The sequence below is a fragment of the Anopheles coluzzii genome, chromosome 3, assembly GCF_943734685.1.
Source record: "Anopheles coluzzii chromosome 3, AcolN3, whole genome shotgun sequence".
In the NCBI taxonomy this organism is placed as follows: Eukaryota; Metazoa; Arthropoda; class Insecta; order Diptera; family Culicidae; genus Anopheles; species Anopheles coluzzii.
Window position 1 is genome coordinate 25,943,110 of NC_064671.1, and position 20,246 is coordinate 25,963,355.

The window sequence follows — 20,246 nt, forward strand, 5'->3', positions numbered from 1 at the left end:
CAGTGGATTTCCTGTTTCTTTTGCTGCTTCATCTCTCTCTCTCTCTCTCTCTCTCTCTCTCTCTCTCTCTCTCTCTATCTCTCTCTCTCTCTCTCTCTCTGTTTATTTCTTTATTTCTTCATTATTTTCTTGTATTTACCACTTTCACTCACTTCCCTTCTTTTATGTTTTGATAATCGATCTCTTAGTTGCAAGAGTGTGTAGCCACTATTATACTATGAAACACCTTACACAGTTAGTATAATCAATAAGTGTATCTTTGCTTGCGCTATAGTTTTGTTTAATGTTTGTATGTATCAACTTCTTCCCCAACCAACTAACCAACCCTAAAATCCTTTCTTTTTTTTTAAATTCCGCTTCTAGCTCTTGCGTTTATTCCTCTTTCCTCTCTCCTCCCTGGAAGAATCCAAAAGCCTACGAAGCGACCCAACCAGTACCAGAGCCACCGTCCAACGTTAATTCTACAAAAAGGTGATAGGAAAGTGAAACACTAGGGCTTGCTATGGGGGAGAGGGTCGGGGTGGCACCACTGCCGCTCCTCCCTCTCCCGCCAGCTGTCCCTCGATCGCTTCAATCACATGTGTGTTGTGTCACAATAAGATACTGTCGTTTTTTTTTTTTTAATTCCTCCTCGGACACCCGTGGGCACCACGCTCGCTATCCAACGCTATCAAGCGCCGCGCGGACACCACATCGGATGATCCGATTCGTTAATGTACAAGAGTTTGATCACCGGCCCACCACCAGTGGGGTGATGCCCGTTGATCGGTTCGAAAACGAAAGCGAGCGGTGTATTATAAGTCGATGAGGCAAAAGGGATTTATGAAGGATGAAAGTTTTGCACAGCTGAAACACGTTTCATGGTTCATACTTCATCTCTCGCCAAGGAAAACAAGGAAAAAACAACATCAACAACAACAACAATCCAATTTCATTCTAATCACTTATGGTTAGTATGGTGTTTTTAACTGTTTTTTTTTTGCTTCTCCTCTCTATTAAGTTACAATCCCGTTCGTCCGCTCGTTCCTTTTTACAGAACTACCAAAACCTCTGTCGAGCAGTAGTTGGGGATGTTTAAAAAAACGCAACTGTTAACAGTCGAATGGAACCGTTTACTATCATCTCCATCTCCTTTTCAAACTATCCGTTATCGCTAAAGAATGCGAGACAATGGTTGTGTACGTAAAGCTACATGGTTTGACTGTTTGCCTTCCGTACCATTCCTTATATGCTGCGACCTTGCTATTGTGTAGAATGAGATGTTTATGAAACAGTTTGAGAATGAAGCATTTGCGACTAAAGGACATCGCAATGAAAATGGATTTTTTCGATACCTTTTGATGAAATGAGAGTTTTTGCTTCAATAACAATAAGTGAGTGGTTGTGCGCACGCGCGTATGATAAACATACCCAATTATCAGTTTCAACCTTTTTTGTTTTTAGTTTTTCTTTTCGTATGTTGTTTTGTTCTTTTACGTTCAAGGCACATAGAGATAGAAAGTGTAGTGTGTTTGTGTGTATGTATTTTTTTTTCGCTTCATTTTTTATCGGTTACAGTATCAAAGTTTAAGTCCTTCCATCAGTTAGCGCAAGCATTCTTTTTTTACAGGCAAATACATCCAAAGCCAGAACGATCGCAGATTTTCCGTCGTTTAAAAACGAGGAAAAAATAATTAAAACTTACACAGAAAAAATAAATAAATTAAACAAACAGTCTAAAAAATGAAACCAAAACAGATAAATAGTTCAAAACAGACTCACACACAGAAATGGGTTTCCATTTCTTTGTTTTCTTCAGTAGTAGCTCAGTAGAGTAGCTGCCTCCCACCCACGTGAGGTTTTCGTTCCGAGAGTTGTACGAATCCTTCGAATGGTTCACGTAACGAAACGGCCTAACGTGTGTTTCTCATAAGATGACAGTGTCATTGATTGTCTTCGTTTGTTGTGTATGTTCTGTTTTCTTATTTATTCGGTTAAAATAGACTTTAAAAACGTATAAAATAACATGTAAGTGAAAAACGGAAGGCTAAACCAAAGCATTTTGCACACGAGATGGGCTAAAACGAAACGAAAGCTAAAAATAAATAATGTGTATAAAATTAAGCCGCTTTTATCCCCGTTTCAGCCTGGTTAGCTCTTCTAAGAAGAACACAGATAGCTTTAAACCTGTCCTACCCACCCCGTTTATCCCGTTTTTGTTTTATGGGTAGTGATACAATTCATGGAGATATATATATATGTAATTGTTCTCAACAACTAACTAGAAGACTCGCTAAAACGCACACACGTACAATCATACACATTCACACATACAGACATACGTATACAGACACAGGGCTTTCGAGTGAAGGGAAAACCCAGAGATGATGTGTGCTGCTTATCGTGCTGTGGGAAATTGAAAAATTATCCGCACAAGTATTTGCTACTATTTACAACCCGTTTACATCCGGCCAACAATGCTATCCTCCCTCCGCAAACACGATTCGAGCTTTTCTTCCCCCGCCTACCTCAGCTGCTATGGTGTGTTGGTGGGTTTATCACTTGTTTTTTGTCTCTCTTTTCTAACCATTTTTTTGTTTTTGCTTCATCAGAAACCTACTTCAAGAACGTTAACATCAACTACATACACGCACACACACACATACATACACATACAAACTGCTTTACATTCCCACTTCGGTGGGCGAATGTTTAGCTGTCCCCGACCCGTGTTATATCCCTTACATCCGTATAATGACAATAGTAAATAGAGTTTCTTTTGTTTAAGTTTGTTTGAATGTGTGTGTGTGTTTTTTTTTACGTTTAACTACACGTTTCTTCCAATTTCCCAGTTTTTCTCCGCGATCGCGGTTTCCGTTTGGCACCACCACTGCAAAGAGTGCAGTGCGTACAGCCGAAGGCAACACACGATCCTGCAGATAAAAACTGAGGCGTTCAATTCAAATAGTGCGTTGCTATTGGGTTTGTTTTTGCCTTCCTCGGTTAGGGTTGTCACCACTGCCCACCCAGACAACACGGCGCGAGGAAAGGTCCGGTACCAACCATACAAAAGGTAGGGACAAAGAGCATGATTTAATAAGATATGCCGTAGGCTGCTGCAGCAAAGAACCCGGCCAAAGGTTCAAGCTGTTTCGGAGGAGCCGAACTTCCTGTATGTTTGTGTGTGGATCCTGAGCGATCCAACTCGAGAGCACAAGCTAATAACATCAATAGTCTATACATATATTAAAAAAAATGCATTTCATTAAGCTACGGCGATTAATATGGTGTCCACTTTCCGGTGTCACTGCTACAAACACGTATGCGCTATGCGGTTATCGAGTAATTATTGCATTTGAATTATTTCTGATTTTGAAACGTCTTCGCTGTCCAACAACATTGACTGTGGATCGTTTTTAGTACAGGGGGTTTCTTTTAGTACCAGATACACACCTTCCCCGTAGAACAGTTTTGCTACGAGTGGGTGTGATGGTACTATGATACTACTATACTGGGTCTGGGCGTTCAGTTACTGTTAACATGTACCTGTTTAATGCATATATGTACGGTATGTAAGTGCATTACGGCTGCGCGAAATTCCACTGTGTATGATAGTAGCGTGTAGTAGTAATAGTAGTAGTATTAGTAGTACGAGTGCATTTACAGCTTACAGCTACTGACGCTTTGCACGCTTACGTGAGTTTGCGTAACGGAATGCTTTCCAAATCTTGTCGTTCCTCTATCGGTGTATGTATGCGCTTTAAAGCTGTACCATTTGTTTTTCTCTTAGTACACCGCTCATCGTTGCAGGTTGTCCGCTGTTAACTTATTCGAGCACGGGTGAGTGTGACGCGAGAGTAGTGCAAAGGTAGTGAAACCAGCAAGATAACGAACAGTTTTGTACAAAGCAGAGCGCGTACAAGCAACACATGCCCTTGAGTGTAACGAAGTAGTACAAATTATGGCTACATACAAGCATGTTCTCTGGCACGCTTTGTTTTGTTTAAGTTTCTCACCGTTGGTGAGTTCTTGCACTTAGAGTGAAAATTCATGTTGACAGTTAAGTAAAACGTGTGCTGCGCAGCATTGAACAGTTCTGTTCGATCCTCCTCCTCAAAGCTTTGATTTTGAATCGAGAATCTTTCCTTATCTGTTTACCGCCTTTACCCCTTAGAGATTTATCTCCTTCTTACGAAATCTTTGATTGCGTCCTTAAACGATAAGATTGCACATTCTGCTGCATAAGCGCCGCTTCAATCAGCGGTCGCTGGGTGCACTTTTGAAGTGCGCCTTCTGCCCCTATCGACAATTTGCCAAAAACCACCACTAAACAACCGTGTTGGTAACACATGCTACTAGTTTCGAGAATTTACTACCGTACAGCGTCGTTTTCTAATAATACCTTTTCAGATGACCCGTCAAGTTCCGGTGAGTAAATCGATGAATGAAAGCTTACTTTCACTTTTGCCACCATTCGCACCGATCTGTTAACTCCAATTCCAAAATTCTCCCATTTACCCCGAACCTGGCGCGCCCGTTCGATTGCTTGTTTTGTACCGATTTCTAGTTTTCTGTGTGCTACTCTACCTTATCCCCGCTTCACCAATTGCTACACCTGCTGATCTAATAATCTAATCTAATAATTCGAGGTTGGAATTGAAACAACACAAACACACAACATTGAAATGCTGCTGAGCTAACGTTCAACGCTTGCTCGGCTTGCCGTCCACTAAAAAGTATTATGTGCTTCTCGAAAAAATGCCTTTGCTGGCGGAGTTTTCCCCCACCTGTGAGATTCGGCATTGAATAAACGAGTACGAGTACCATTTCCCCGTGCGCGTTCCCCGGGATCTAAAAGAAACTAACCTATACCTAAGCTACTAACACGGCTACTAGAGGAGCCTAGAGTCGTGGAAGAAAAAGGGGAGTGTGTGGCACAAACGATTGGGCGCCCAACGATTCGGCCGATAAGATATCGCCGACCGCCGATACGCCAGCAAATACGATAACAGTAATTAGGCCAATAAGTTGCTTGCTATAAAAGTAAGTTGTTGTGCTGCCGCTGTCTGTGACTCGACGAAATGTACCACTAGCAGACCTTTTTGCAGTTCACAAATATGCCAGCTCTTCGTGGCTGTCGGGAGGGCCGGTATGGTCCGCGGATCCCCATACCCCGATGCGATAAGCTCAGTTCGGTTTCGCTCCTGCGCCATCGCCCTTGCCGACGGGCGGTTATGCGTGAGCATTGTTAACGTTGTTCTCGTGGTTGCTGCCGGCCGTTCCACCGGCACCGCAAATGTTTCCGCTCGAGACGGACGTCGCCGGCGGATGGTTGGTGGTGGCACCGACCGACGAACAGCTCGTGGTGCTGTTGCTGGTGTTCAGGTGCGCTAGGAATGTGTCCGAAATGAAGGCATGCGATTCCGCTTCCTTTTCCAGCATCGAGCGGGCCTGCAAACGAGGATGCGAGGATGGGTTAAGAAAGGTCGGGAGATGTATGTTTCGAGCCGCCGTTGGGCGTTGCGTACCTTCAGCTTGTGGTCTTCCAGTCCTTGCTTCACGGAATCGTGCTGTCGCTGCAGCTCGTCGCGCTTCCGTTCGTAGGTGGCCGTTAGTCTGACCCGCTCTGTGACGCCCTTTTCTACGAGCGTTGAGTCAACCTCTCGTTTCATTCTATAAAAAAAGGTAAGGTATTGCAATAATTATTAGTAGTCCAAGTCCAAAGAGTCTTCAGAGATGGAAGATCTTTCACTCTCCAATGAATATTCTGATCTAGAAACAGACAGAGTTGGTCAGCTTTTTTCAATTATGTATTATACTTCCTAACAATTAGCTCTAATTATTGATTTATAAAATGCGAAATGAGTTCTTTGGTTACTAAGGGAATATCCCAAATAATAATTTAGTATTCAGTTATTGAAATAATCAATTAATTTACCAAGCACTTTAGAGCCTATTTTGAATACTCCCCGGTTCATCGAATTCTTGAGGTCATCGTTAATGAAAGCTGTGTTTGAAGTCAAAAAATGGTATGGACATCGGACAATATTTACGGCTCTTCGTCAGAATTGTAGATCCCAAGTTGTACTAATTCCGTGTACTAAAAACCATACACTCACCTCTCCAGCTCATCTTTATCTTTGTGCACCATTGCCAGTTGCTTCACCTCGCTTTTGCGCGATAGCTGCAGCTGTCGCATCACCTCACTCGTTTCTCGCTCCAGTTGCGTCTGAAAAGCGGGACATTTTCACATTATTCCAACCCATCTTCGGACATCAGAACTCCTCCAAAATCTACCAAAGCTTACCTTCAGCTGCTTCATCTGCGCATCCTGCGACTGGCGCAGCAGATCCTCCGCCAGCGTGTAGATGATGTCGTGATACTTCTCCAGCACCTCCCGATAGCTTCCAGCATGGTCGCGACAAATCTGCCGCAACCGTTCCGCCTGCGCATCGCCCGTACCCTCCGCGTCCGACACGGACGCACACGGCGGTACCTTCACGTTCATGTCCGCCATGTTTTTGCTGCTGAAGCGCTTCACCAGCTTGTTGCCCATGCCGAACTTGGACTTCTTGACCGGTGCATCACCACCGCCGAGATCCGTACTCTTCTGAGCCGCATGTATCTTCAGCTTCTCCTTGTCGTGGCTCTTCTTCAGCGCCTTCAGCTCCTTCTCCAGCGCTTCCCGCTTCTTGCGGATCTGCTTGTCTTCGAAGATTTTCTCCAACGGATCGGCCACTATCTTGCCCCCGTTCGCGGCATTCAGCCCCTCACCGGTGGCCACGTTCGGCGTGTTGGTGGTAGTGGTAATGATTGGTGCACCAGAGCCACCCCCACCACCACCAGTAGTGGTCGGTTCTCGCGAGGCGGTGGAGAGTTTGGCTGCGGGAACGTTCGAATGGTCGAGCGACGAGGATTGTGCAACGGGCAGGGCAACCATCTTGGTGATCGCTTCCAGCGGTGCTTCCGCATCACTGTCCGCCGTACCACCGGCACCGCCCTGCGACGATTGCGTGCCAGCGACGGACCGTTGCCTCGCCGGGCTGCTGGTCGTGTTGTTGGTTTCGCTCGACCGGAGCGTGTCACCCTTTTTGTTCGTACCTAAGGACACAACGACAACTGACCCACGTTAGGATGACATAAAACGACGGCAACCACAAAGGGGTGGAGCGAGGGAGCGGGAGTTAAGGAATACAAAACATAAGAGAAAACAATAAATAAAAGCACCGCCACAATATCAGCACGATGAATCGAAACAGAATGCTTGCCCGCACACGCGGTTCATGGGATGGATGGGATGGAGTAATGGAATAATAACAAAACAAACCCAGCATAGCAACACACTTACACGAGTCCTCATCCGACGGTTCCATGTCCTCCTGCAGCACGGCCAGCTGCTTGGAGCGCTTCTCCTGCTCGCTCTGGTACTTGATCGGGTTGGCGAGCGCTTCGGCAAAGTCGGACAGCCCGTCCGGCACGTAATCCTTCACCACGATGCACAGGAAGAGCGTGGCCAGCGGTATCGGTTGCCCCACCTCGGTACGCAGCGTCAGATGGCGGTAGCCCGGGCACAGCCCTATCACCGGCAGCACCCGATGGCCGATCAGCTTGCCACCCTCCTCGTACGCCGCTATCCGTATGCTGGCCAGCTCCGGCAGGACGACCTTCTTAAACACGAACGGTTCCTCGTCGTACACCGGATTGATGCCATTGTCGCGCACGATTTTGGTGCGAAATTTTTTGCGCACCGTATCGGCCGGCAACCCAAACATGTCCACCTCCACGTACGTGCCCACCTTCTTGTCGGTGAGGAACTGGCCCGATATCACCGTCACCATGACCGTGCCCGCAATAATACCGTCGACCTGGATGAGAGTTTTGGATGAACAGGAAGAGGATGAGGATACGATGAGGCAATTCCGTTCGCGACGAAACCGGACGAAGTGCGTACCGTACTCTCGGCGAACGGGTCCAACCGTCGGTCCTTGCGACGCATAAACTCCGGCTTCAGTATGTACCCGCACCGGTGGTTGTACTCGAAGATGCCAAGGTTGAGCTGCATCGCCAGGTCAAGCGTTTGGTAGTTTAACGCCACCAGCTGACATCCAGCGTTCCAGAAAAGCTGAAAGTAGGAATTCCCAAAGCTCAAAGTTTAGTGTTTATCAACTCTGCCACATCAGAACTAGCTTTGGAGAGCTTTCATTATTAAATCGCTATTCGACATCGCAACCACGCCATAAATTGCCTTGTTTTATCAACAATTATCAATAACTAATCGATCCTAAACAGACAGTCTACCCCAAAGCCACAATCGATTTACATCAGTCGGCAGTAATTATGGCTGGTCAGTGATACGCTGATCATCAAACCGATAGGCAAAACCCACCCCGGTTCCAATAATCCAATTAAACCACTTCAATTTGATGGCGCTGGCTACAAATTCCACACAAATCAGATGCAGCGAGCAGGCGCCCACATTGCCCACTTGTGACGAGGAGAATGGTTCTAGGCGGAGACCGCCAATATCATTAGCTGACAGGCTGAACCGGCAGCACCATTCCACCAGTCGAAATGAAAATGCAATTCCACGCTACCGGTCGTACGCACAGTTTGCCCGCACTCCTTCCCACGTTTTAAAACTTGCCCCGCCGTTTGGGGAAGATAGGGATGCACTAACACTTACCTGGGGCATAAAATTGGAACTGTCGAAGCGTGTACCGGCTGGGTAGACGCGCGAAAGCTGATGCTTGTTGTAGTTGACAAACTCGATGGGACGCTCCTTCAGCAGCGTGGTTGCCTGCTTCTCATCAAACGAAGACATCTCGTAGAAGCGTGCCTTTTCTGTGAGGATAGAGCAAAACAGAAAAAAGGGAAAATCCAGATAAATGGCATACACCGTTTAGACTGTTCAAGTTCCCCGCCGTTCCACCTTCTTCGGTGTCGCCGTTGCACCGGTGCAGCGGCACAAGGAGGGAAGCCCGAGTGAATTGGGGTAGAAAATTGTATGATAATCCAAGCGAAAGCCCGAATCACCTAGCGTCTGCTATTGACAGGCTGCGGGAGATGGTACGGGCACACCGTTTGATAGTTTCGCTCTGTGCGGGGTTTGGGATAGGAAGGGGACACAAAACCTGCTGGTGGAGGGGTAAGGCGAGTGCCAAGATAGGGAAGATAACAACTTTCGCTGGAACGATGGTACATACTTTCCGAATTTTCGAAGCTACTGAAGTGCACCGGCTGCACGTAGTTGACGAGGGCGGATATTTCCGCGCCCGCTTCAGTCTCTTTGGTTTGGGGCACCTTGTCCGCCTCGCTCGCACCGATCGGGCCGACCACGGTGCCGGGCATGGACTCGTCATCGCTCGAGCTATCCGTATCCGACGATCCCGTGCTTTCCTTGGAGCTTTGGCGAATTTGCTGTGAATATGTACGAGATGAAGCAGACAAGCGGTCGGTTAAGTAGGGCCGCCGGTAGAGCGCAAAAAAGAGAAGGAGAGAGATTAAATTTATTCACATGAAATTGAGCTAACTAATTGTCAATGGAAATGGTAAATGTATGCAGCGGAGCAGACTTTAAATATTTAAACTAATTGAAATAGTGCCCTTTCCCGCAGTCGTTGGAGCATTCACCCGACTTTGCGACAATTTACAGCTCATTTTCTCGGCAGACATCATTATCTGCAAATTGTAAATTGATCTACAACCCTTTTGCTAGCAGCACTACCAACCAGCAGCACCAGTGTGCAGACACGCGAACGGTGCAATAAGTTCGGCCCGATAAGAAGCGGGATAAAGATACCAATCTCCCAATCGACTGCCAGACACACTGCAGCCCCAACGATTGTTGCTTTAGCCCGTGCGCTTTAAAGATTTCCGCTATAGGAGCTTAGTGTACCACTGTGGGCAGACACACCCATGGTGGAAAGAAAGGACCACTCCCACCCGCTTACATTCTTGAAGAAAGCTACTGGCCGGATGCTGCTGAGCTGGGTGAACTGAATCGAAACCGATATGGATAGGGCTGGACGAGACGTACGTACGAGTGCATGTGCAGTGGAATGGTGAGGATAGTAGTATTGGTAGCAGTACCTGCAGTGGTGGTGCATGGTGCGGTATTTCTCCGTTTCCGGTTGCTTGCAGTGGTGCTGCCGTGCCATTGTTGTTGCTGACGACGACCGTGCCATTCGGTTCGTCTTGCTGCGACGGCGGTAAGCTTGGATTTGCTGCTGTGTTTGCGCCCAATCCGCATTGGTGGTGGTGGTGTAGCGGTGATGGATGATGACGATGCAATTGTCGTGAAAGAGAGAGAAAGAGAGAGAGAGAGACAGAGAGAGCATAAAAGAGTGAGCTAGAAAGCGCTACGTGCAGTCGGTGCATACGCGGTGTAAAATTCATTTAATGAAGCAAGAGCACTTTAAAGTATGTCATTTTTTATCCCTTAAATCCACGGAAAAGTAGTTTCCGTGTTTACGACGCGACTGGAATTGATGTGCTGCAAAAATTGCGGATACTTTATCCCACTCTACCAAACCAACTCTTCCCATACGAAGGGTGAAAAGTCGTACGCGGTCGTGCATTGCACATGGCACCGAACGACTCGGTACGACACAACAGCTTGGCGCGAGTGAGATTTATCACAAAACGGAATGCTTCTTCCCCAACTCCCCACACATGGGAGAGAGAGAGAGAAAGTGCTTTCGATGCAACAGACTACAGCAGCATTGCACAGGGCAGGAGAGTGAGCCAGGGCAACCATGGGTAATGGAACTAAATCGCTGTTCATCAATTGCTAAGTGCGCCTGCAACGGCGTATCCTCCTGAAACGTATGCAAATAGCAGTGCACATTTGTTTGCTTAGCTGTTTAGTATCGTGGAAGACACAGATTCGTGGAATGCTTCCATCTAGCTAGAGGAATTCGCTAGAGAATGTTTGGCGAGTGATTTGGGTCGGCGGGTGTTTTGACAAGTTAAAGTTCTAAATAACTACTAGTGGAGGTGGTTTGATTGCTGTGCAGAGGAACAAAATTGAGAAGCAAATGTCGCGAGGAGCGCGTAATTGAATTTTATATTTGCTCTAAATTAGATGTGGTACGAAGTGTATTGGTAGCATTTGTTTGCCTGTTAGTTAACTCAATCATCGCGGTATGCAGGTATTTACAATGAAATTTTATTAAACCTAATGCCGATTGTATTCCGATTTGATTTATGAGTTTTAATGTTCCAAGAAAGACCTGTCTCGTGGTACTACAGTCGTCAATTCGCATGACTTTAACAACACGCACGCCACGCAACACTCACTATTCTGCTACGAGTTCATCAATAAATCATAGATAATCAAGATCATTAGAGGTTTTGGCAGGCCTAGACTAACTAAATATGGTTGCACCAAATAAGAAGAACAACCAAACTAAGATTGTTTGGAGTATTCATCCATCTGACAATATGACAACAGCAAACATTATTTCTCGATGACATTCAACACTTCAATGCAATGGAAAAATTCAATAACGTTTGCATTAAGAAAATATGGACAAAAATAGACAATTTTTCATGGGGTTACCACACTGAAGAAATGAGGAATTACCCTTTAGTAATAATAGTATCCCATGAGTCAGCAGCCAAAATTTGAACGCTCTATCAGTCTAATTCTAAACGCGATTTGCAAAACAGTGAAGCAACTCCGTTCAGAAGCGTGCGCGATCAAAGAGTCGCATCCCGCAAAGACAAAAACGGACATCGTGCGGTAGTTTGTAGACGTCGTATAAGCCTGTCCCGGCATCTACAACATCTTGGCATTATTGGACAAAAATCAGAGCATCGAAAGAAAGCCCAGCTCCGAATGGCCGACGTCCCTTGACCAACAAGAAGCTCCAAAGGAAGCTGAAGATGAAGATCTAGCGAAAAGTTATAGTATTGCTTTCGCTTGCCTGGGAGGTCGATGCAACTGGCAAAATAATGTAAAAAACTCCTGAAGAACATAACCATACATGTCAGGACACGGAAACCGCGTCGACTGGTTTCGGGGCTGCAACCAATGACGACAAAGCTAGCAGCGATCTTTTCATGAGATGCAACAGCTAAATATCGATGTGACACTCTACTCACCGAACCGGTCCATCATCCTAGAGGTGAGTCCCATCGAGAATTTCTCGACGAACATGATTCGAAAGATCTCAACAATTTTGTCGCAAAACTGAAGAGTAATTGATAAAAATTTAATGATAGAACTCAAAAACATGACTGCACGCCATGGCAAAAATTCCGGATGACTGACGGAAGGTAGCTCGCAAGTTCGTAGATTTAATTTTGCAAGAAGGCTTTAATTATTACTTTTCAATGTAAGTTTGTGAAACTCATTTATATGTCTTAGTTTTTTTTCTCTAGCAATCCAAAATTAGTCCATTTTTTATTCAAACGTTGCAATTATTAGTTGATGGCCGTCTATGCTTTATTCTGTGCACTATACCATTTTATGGATAATTTAAAAAATATATAGATATATAAGACTATAGTAAAAAAAATAGTAAAACTGTTGAAACAACAAGATATCAATACTTTTATCAGAACCAGTGATGATGAACAGTCGATGATCCCGAAGATATTTTTACATGAGGAATGATCGTTATAGTCACTAATGCATATTGAGTGTTCCCGTTTTATCCCAACTCAGAACATTGAAATAAAAATGCAGCAAATTCAGATCACAGATCCTTTAATTCAGAATTTTAAGACATAGGAGAATGGCAATCAACAGTTATTTGCTGTCTCAATCAAAAGTACATTCAAATTGTTTCTAAAAACAAATCCCTCATGCTCTATATTCAAAGTAATTACTGCACTTTTCCATCAACCCGAACCCTTGTATATCCAGCTCCAAATAGCACCCAGTGTAATTATTTTTCATCAACAAATGCATGATGGCCCATACTGTCACAGACGCTTTCCAACAATCCCGGTTCAATTGAACTAGCTTTGAACTCTTACTATCCTATTTCAGTACGCCTGCAATTGGACGCACACAAAAAAAACCCATTAGGAGCATTCACCAAGGATTCGTACCCAACATTCGAACCGCGTGCTAGCCTTTGATCATCGGCCAGCGCTGTGTGCAATCTCGCATCTGTGAAACATTGTTGCATTAAACATTCATCTGTACGCTCCCCGTTCGTGTACCCCTCGCAAACTATCACATCGACACAATGAGCATTCCGAAAGCGTTGGACAGTGGGGGAAATCAAAAAGTTTACTGCACCCGTAACTTTTTGCTCCCCTAGCTTCGACAGACAGCAAAAATCGATTTGCAAACATCGCCGCGCTGTGGCCGGCCCTGTCGACTTCCAACTCCCCACAATCGACTAATGGAAACTCCACTCTTGTCGCCCGTTTGCTTCGCACTGCTCCACCGTTGTTACATCCCGCATTATCTCACCCACAGAGTCACTGGGGGTGGTGGTATCATTATTCGGTCATTTAAAACGAGCAAAAGCGACAGCAAAATCGAGCAAAAAAAAACAACAGACTAAAGTGGGTCGAAAATGAGTCGCTCCATCCCCTTGGTGCTGCATTACCTGCATTTGTACTGTTGCTGTTAACGGCCGGTGTGACCCCGGGTGTGTTGCTGGCAGCGTTGGTACTGTTGGCACTGCTGTTGTTAACTGCTGTGGCATGTGCATTAGCTGCGGTACTGTTACTATTGCTCACATTGTTCGCCACAACCGTGGTGCCGGCGGGTGGCGGCGGCTGCTGCGGGCTCGATACAACGGTGGCCGCCTTTTTATGGTGATGATGGTGATGGTGGTGATGTTTTTTCTTGTTTTTAATTATAATCTTGCGCTTCAGCAGGGCGGGCGGCGGCAGCTCGACGTTCGATTCGAGCGGATGGGAGTCGAGCGGCCGGTCCAGCAGCATGTCGCCGAATATTTCCCGACAGTAGTTTGCTATCTTCGCCTGTTGAACGTGACGTACACAAGCAGAGACAGACAGAGAGAGAGAGAGAGAGAGAGAGAGAGAGAGAGAGAGAGTTTGTATGTGTAAGCAGATAAGTAGGTGATTACCAGATTAAAAGCAATCAATGTCGAGATTTGATCCTTTGGCCTGTGACCACCTACCTGTTGCCTCGGGTTGCAGTGATTCTCGAAGCTTAGTATCACAGGAAATTCGGACGTCTTGAAGGCGGTCTCGGCAATCGCTTCCAGCACGTCCTTGGCGCAGATCTCCGGCACGAAGGTGTAACCATGCACGATCACCGGCTCCTCAGTGCGTCCGTTCCAGAAATCGAGCTCCACACAGCTAGGCGCGTGGAAGTGAAACGATTAGCTTTTTGTCGTAACTGCACGATCTGCTCCACTTACCGGCAACCGGCCAACAAACTTTGACGATAGATTTCGACCGAACTTTTGCCCGTCAGCTGATGCCCGGTCAGGTAGGTGTTGTGGGACGAGTTGATGAAGTAGTGCGCCATCGGTTGATCCATATCGTCCGACAGGTCCAGCTTACTCGCCGCCATGATGGGATTATCCTCGGACATCAGATACCTAAAAAGCAGCAGGCAGTAACCGGTCAGTACCTTGCAGCTCCTCCCCCGGCGTCCCTAGGGGTCTCCCTCCACCCCTTTCTTACCTCAGGAAACCGTCGAAGCTGAGCTGTCCCTTCTGGGCGTTAAACTTGTTCGGCTCGTACTCCTGGATGAGATCGCGGGCCCGGGCCGTGTTGGCGTACGGGTGCAGGATCTCGTTCAGCCTCGGATCCCGCTGGGTTTTGTTGAGAAAATCGACTAGCTGCGACGTTGACATCAGCCGTCGCTTAGAAGTACCGACACTGGAACGAAAATAGCACAAGCACAAAGCTACCATTTACACGAATGACCCTAAATTAAACCGCTTTGTGAATTCACATCGTGCAAGATGATTTGCCGGACGATCTACGAATCAAGCGCACTCCAATCTCCAATCGTAATTCATCAATCTTCGTTCGAGTGGGACAAGATACCGGCACAAGATACTGTTTGCACAAGAGTGGCGGCGGGGGTTGTAACTATTCACTGCAGAACAGGGGGCGAAATCGCTTGAAACGGATAACTTACGACCCTTACCTTACCTAGCGCTCGGTGCACATTCACGGGAGCGGGTGGGACTTTTTATCGAAAACCTACTTCAACAAAAAAAAACACACTCTCATCTTCTCAAATGGTCACCCCGTCTACACTAGACCCCGTAGCGCTTTTGTTAAGCAAGCGACGCCGGGAGAGGACGCCAGAACGGCAAAAGTAAACCAACCAGAAGCGGTTCGTTACATCCATCGAATGTTTAACGACTCGAAAGGCGCGCTCCGGGTACTCGAGGCGTATCAATCACTGTCTTGCCCGAGTCGGTTCCGGTGTGATTCGGTGAAGTGTATAAGCTGCATTCGATCGGTTCTGATTACCATCCCAAGCCAGTCCTCCCCGTTGGATGCTTCCCGGCACAATAATCAATATTTGTGGTACTTCAGGAAGAAGGGCTCTTTTTCTTTGCCAGAGCTAGAAAGTGGTGAGTTTTTTTGTGTCATTCTTACCCACTTCTTGATATTGCACAGATAATCCAACAAACACTGAAGTATGCACACGCTGTGCAGACATTTCATCTCACCCCCTCGCTGGCCCAGGGCACCCACTTAAACTGCCAGCAAGCCCAACCCAGCCATCCTAGCCATCCATACTTACAGCTCATCGTACACCTTCTCCACCTCGGTGCGCTGGGAAAGGTTTTTGTACAGATTAAAAAAGTCCTCAAACTGGAACTTGGTCAGCGCGAGGGTATCGCCTTTCCCGGACGGCAGCCCCGACACGTCCAGCGCTTTCTCCACCCGCCGCCGGTCGTCCTTGTTCGTGGCGAACGTTTTGATGATGCTGCAGGAATAGAGAAGAGAGAGAGAGAGAGAGAGAGAGAGAGAGAGAAAGAGAGTGAGCGAAAAAAATGAAACGAATCAGAAGAATTAAATCCGCATAAGTATGCAAACTGTTGATGGTGGACGATAAGAAGGGGGGAATGCAGAGCGTCCGTCCTGAGAGGACACAAGCACAATCGGGAACTTGATGCGAAACAACGTCGGTAATCCGATCAACCGCATTTAAGTTGTGTGTGTGTGTGTGTGTGATGGAGAGTTTATTTTGCTTCTTTTCGTTATCGCATGGAAATGTTGTTTTTTTTTCCTTTTGTTGGTGCTCACTATAGACATTCTTTTCTAATGCGCTTTTGGCATTATTGTTTTGGGTTTAGCTAAACGACATCCCACTGCAAAAAGGTGTTATAAGAGTTTTGGTAGGAATGAATGGAAATTGACACGTGTTTCAATTCCCTCGCTTCCAAGAACTCTAAAGAATAAAGGAGTGTTTGAGTGTGTTTTGAATGAATTTCTGAACATTTTCGTTGTTGGAGATCGTTTTTCCAGCAAAAAAAAAAACGAAAAAGAAAATAAGTGCGTGCGTTCTATGGAATTGGTAAATGATCTCGCTAGCCCTCCTATCCTGCTGTAATCATTCATAATGGTTAAGGCTCGAAATTACACTTTTTTAGTCAATTTCTTTATACCCGTGAGCCTCCGTTCCAGACCAGAGCAATCAACTCTGTTCGATGACTTATGGTGAAACGTTTACGAGTTGTTCTTTACTCACCTCGCCCGGGATTGCGAGCACTCCGCTCAGCATAATGAAAGCCATATATTATCCTAGTCTTTTCCAATTTTGTCCAACAACCGGCGACGTTTCGCCACACATAAGCACACGCTTTCACAATCGATTTCGACCGACCGCAATTTCACAATTCTTCTGGGAATTGTGCAGACCGGGCGGAGAGGAGCTATCGAACGCAGAAGAAAAGAAAACTTTTGGCCTTTCCATCGTGTGTCTGTCCCCCACGTGTTGACAAGCGCACGCCCAAGTCATTTCCAAAGTTACCCCCACAGCAACGATAACGACAGGGAAACATAGGGAAGAACCACAACAACAACAAAAACATCATACTGGTACTGGTGTGCGCTTTCGTTGGCCTCGCGGGTGCAATAACGAGTCTAATGTTGGATTGTCCGCACTGCTGCTTAGCACGTAATAAACGCCACCATTACTTCCCGCAGACACCTGAACCAACGGTGAGTGGGATCTAGGCATCGGACGCCTTAATGTTTCAGCGGGGAACGGCAGGGTAAAGAGGCCTTCGCCGACTGACCAGAGCATTAAAGTGCTAAGCGTGTGAAGCGTCGGAAGCGAAGCTGTCATAATCCTCCCAGGTGGGCCCAGAGCTCGTCGTTTGGCTGGTGGCTTCTTTTCGGAGCTCGTTTATTTGGCATTAGCCGTGTTAGCAGCACATCTGCCCGCTTCCGGTGTACAACGATTGCTGCTGGAGACGCCGGTGCATGTTTATAGCCATAAATCCACCGGATAATATTGCATGTTAGCTGTGTCAATAAGAAGCTTTTCTATATTAATCTTTACTCTATTTTTTGCACTCTCTATCTCTCTGTCCGTCTCTGTATAGCTGCAAAGCTACTTTCGACTAACTAGCTTGAGAACGGGCACGTTCTGGACATATTAGATTTCTATCTTTAGCATACCGAGCAACGGTCAACACTGCTTTTGCTGTGGGTGTGCGGTCAACAGTGAAATAGCAATACAAAATGAAATGCTAAAGATAGCCCCACCGACGCGGCAGAAAGGCAAGACTGCACCGGGAGTATAGCAACGTACTCGAGGCCTGGGACAACATGAAAAGGGCTGTCCATCATCACCGTATATGCCTGATATGGTAGCCGGAAGGAAAGAGCTTGTTTTTTTTTTTTGTTCTTTGAAAATATGGTTTGATGTGTTGATTAGAATTTATATGCAACGCATGAAAGCATGTTGTCCGACAAGGAGTAATATTGAATGTTGAGATCCGAAAAATAGTACTTCAAAGCAAGCAACAGTCCCTGCAGTGGGGCCTTGTACTGAAATAATGAGTGGGCAGAAGTCATGTAGGTTTAATGTTAATTTCCCTACCAAAGGTCAACATTTCTGTCTGTGCCTTAACCTTGACGATCTTGTTCAACAACAATATATAGATTATAATATGTGTCTCTAGTCGCTTCAACTGAAAGTTCACATACCAATTGCTCAAGATGGGATAATTTATGTCCTTAAATATATACTTTCCAACAATAGTTCTAGACAGCATATAAATTACACTTCACCGCAGAAATATTGCTTGAGTTATAGGTTCTACGAAATTTCACAAAATTCCAATTCAAATTCCTCGAAAATAACATAAAAATTGCTCCAGAAAAATGTTGCTATCTATATCTATATCTATCTATATTCATCAAATACTCAACCATACCAAACGATTTCTACTGAGCTTGGCATTTAACGGTCAAGAAAAAGCGAAAAGTTATCGAAAAAATAACAACAACTCCCTCCACTTAACTTTCCGCCATTGTGTGAAGAAGACCCAGGCGAATAACCACCACCAGGCCGACCAGCCATCAATTAAGCTCAACCCCAAGCTCACACAGTTCCAATCGACTTAAGATGTTTGCCAGTTTGCCTTTGCTCGCGCACCAACGTTACACCACCGTTAGGTAAGTACTACCGTCGACCATCAAATTGATTCTTACACTTGTTATACATTCCGCAACTCATAATAGCAATTTACGGTCCACTGGGAATCCGCTTACCGGCGGTGGCGGCGAAAGCAGAAAGCACACTTAAAAACATACCGTACCGGGCTGTGCCGATTCTCTCCATGTCGACCTAGACAGGCGATATACCATTTCAATTTACATTAATACGATTACAAACCACCATGCGTCTCCATCTACGGACAGCGGGGCACACTGTAAAATGGAACCAAAAAGAACAATCATCTAAAATGATGTTTGCGCTCACTGGCTGGTACAAATATTGGCCTTGCCTTTCTTCGTTTGCATACCGAAAAGAAATGGATACTTGCGTTTTTTTTTACTTTCCAAGGTGGAAAAACACATGACACATCAGCAGGTCTTTCTTGCGCTGCTACAAATTGACTTACTATTAAACGGTTTCACGTGTCTGTTTTGCTGTGCGCATAATTGACACGATATTACTAAAGACAGCAAAGTAGCTACTCTCTTTTTTTTTACTGCGCAACACATTCAAACACAAAAAAGCATACCATCATATGGCTTTCATCATCAAAAAGATGATAAACTAATAAAAGTACAGAAAAATAAGTAGGTCATCGCAACCCACTCAAAAAACAACAAGACAAAACTCCTACACGGAAGGGACCATTTCAGCAAAATGTGCGCGTAAAGCAAAATTTAAAATCCTTTCACCAGGAGGAAGCCCCACAACATTACCCAACAGGCGCTTGCGGAGCGGATCCGTACGACCAGAGCGAGCTTTCCTGTGTCGTGTGCTAAAAATACAACGATTTTCATTTCATCATCCACACTACGTGCCATTGTAGAACATTCGTCAGTGTACGGGAACTGCCGCGTCTCTCGTATCTCTCCCATCACCACGCTTCTTAGCTTAATTTCCTTACCATCCTGCCTCGGTGGGCGAAGCATTATTTCAACCCATCCATTAAAAACTCCTCAATTTTCGCCTCGACCAAAGTGGCGCACGGTGGTGGTGTAAGCCAGACACGGTGGCCTGATGGCCAGACAATGATGGAGAGCAAAATCTTATCACCATTTATGCAACAACACTCCGCTAACAAACCGAGCGTAGCAATCGGTGTCAAAGCTGCCCGTCACGTTACCAGTACACCCCGTCATCCGGTCCGGCCACCGTCCAAGCGGGCAATGTGAGAAGGAAAAAGTGCTGCTGCTGCTGGTGCTACGACAGCAAAACACCCAATCTGCCAACCTATTTTCTCATTTCGGCGCGATAGTACACGCTCGTTGCTGGTGCATTAAAACTGGACGTCAAAAGAGCGAGAGAGACAGCGATAGACAGAGTGTGCGACTCGGAGAAACGTTCACTTGCGTCAGCGAAAAAGGTTTTTGCAGCCTGGTTTATATTTTTTGTACTGAAACATCCGTTGAGGTACCGGTAGGATTCCCGCCATTTCCCAGTTTCCCACGACAATGTGAACCGATGATGAACGCGAGCGAGCCACCCATTGAAGCATATCCCTGGGATACACAACCTTGGAACCTCTTTTTCATGGTTTCCCTCAATTTGCGTGACTTTGCATAACTTGTTGTGTCGCATCGCCCAGCGCCCTTGTGCTCGGTAGTAATGCGTGCCTCCCGAAGCGAAAAAAGCACAG

General features: G+C 45.9%; 1 protein-coding gene across 4 annotated transcripts in view; it reads right to left on the reverse strand.

The window, feature by feature from the left end:
- Positions 1-134: 134 nt before the first annotated feature.
- Positions 135-20,246, reverse strand: part of LOC120954627 (1-phosphatidylinositol 4,5-bisphosphate phosphodiesterase classes I and II) — a 96,563-nt gene continuing 76,451 nt past the window's right edge. For 2 of the 4 annotated variants that reach the window (XM_040374708.2, XM_040374710.2), the window contains exons 6-19: positions 15,680-15,865; positions 14,599-14,796; positions 14,331-14,513; positions 14,088-14,268; positions 13,548-13,926; positions 10,069-10,205; positions 9,183-9,396; positions 8,663-8,820; positions 7,931-8,101; positions 7,328-7,844; positions 6,287-7,098; positions 6,099-6,208; positions 5,508-5,652; positions 135-5,430 (exon numbers count right to left, since the gene is read on the reverse strand). In XM_040374708.2, the coding sequence (XP_040230642.2) occupies positions 5,212-5,430; positions 5,508-5,652; positions 6,099-6,208; positions 6,287-7,098; positions 7,328-7,844; positions 7,931-8,101; positions 8,663-8,820; positions 9,183-9,396; positions 10,069-10,205; positions 13,548-13,926; positions 14,088-14,268; positions 14,331-14,513; positions 14,599-14,796; positions 15,680-15,865 (3,610 nt within the window). In that variant the 3' untranslated portion in view covers positions 135-5,211. The remainder of the gene's footprint in view (positions 5,431-5,507; positions 5,653-6,098; positions 6,209-6,286; positions 7,099-7,327; positions 7,845-7,930; positions 8,102-8,662; positions 8,821-9,182; positions 9,397-10,068; positions 10,206-13,547; positions 13,927-14,087; positions 14,269-14,330; positions 14,514-14,598; positions 14,797-15,679; positions 15,866-20,246) is intronic. The other 2 variants (XM_040374714.2, XM_040374715.2) reach the window with 2 other exon arrangements.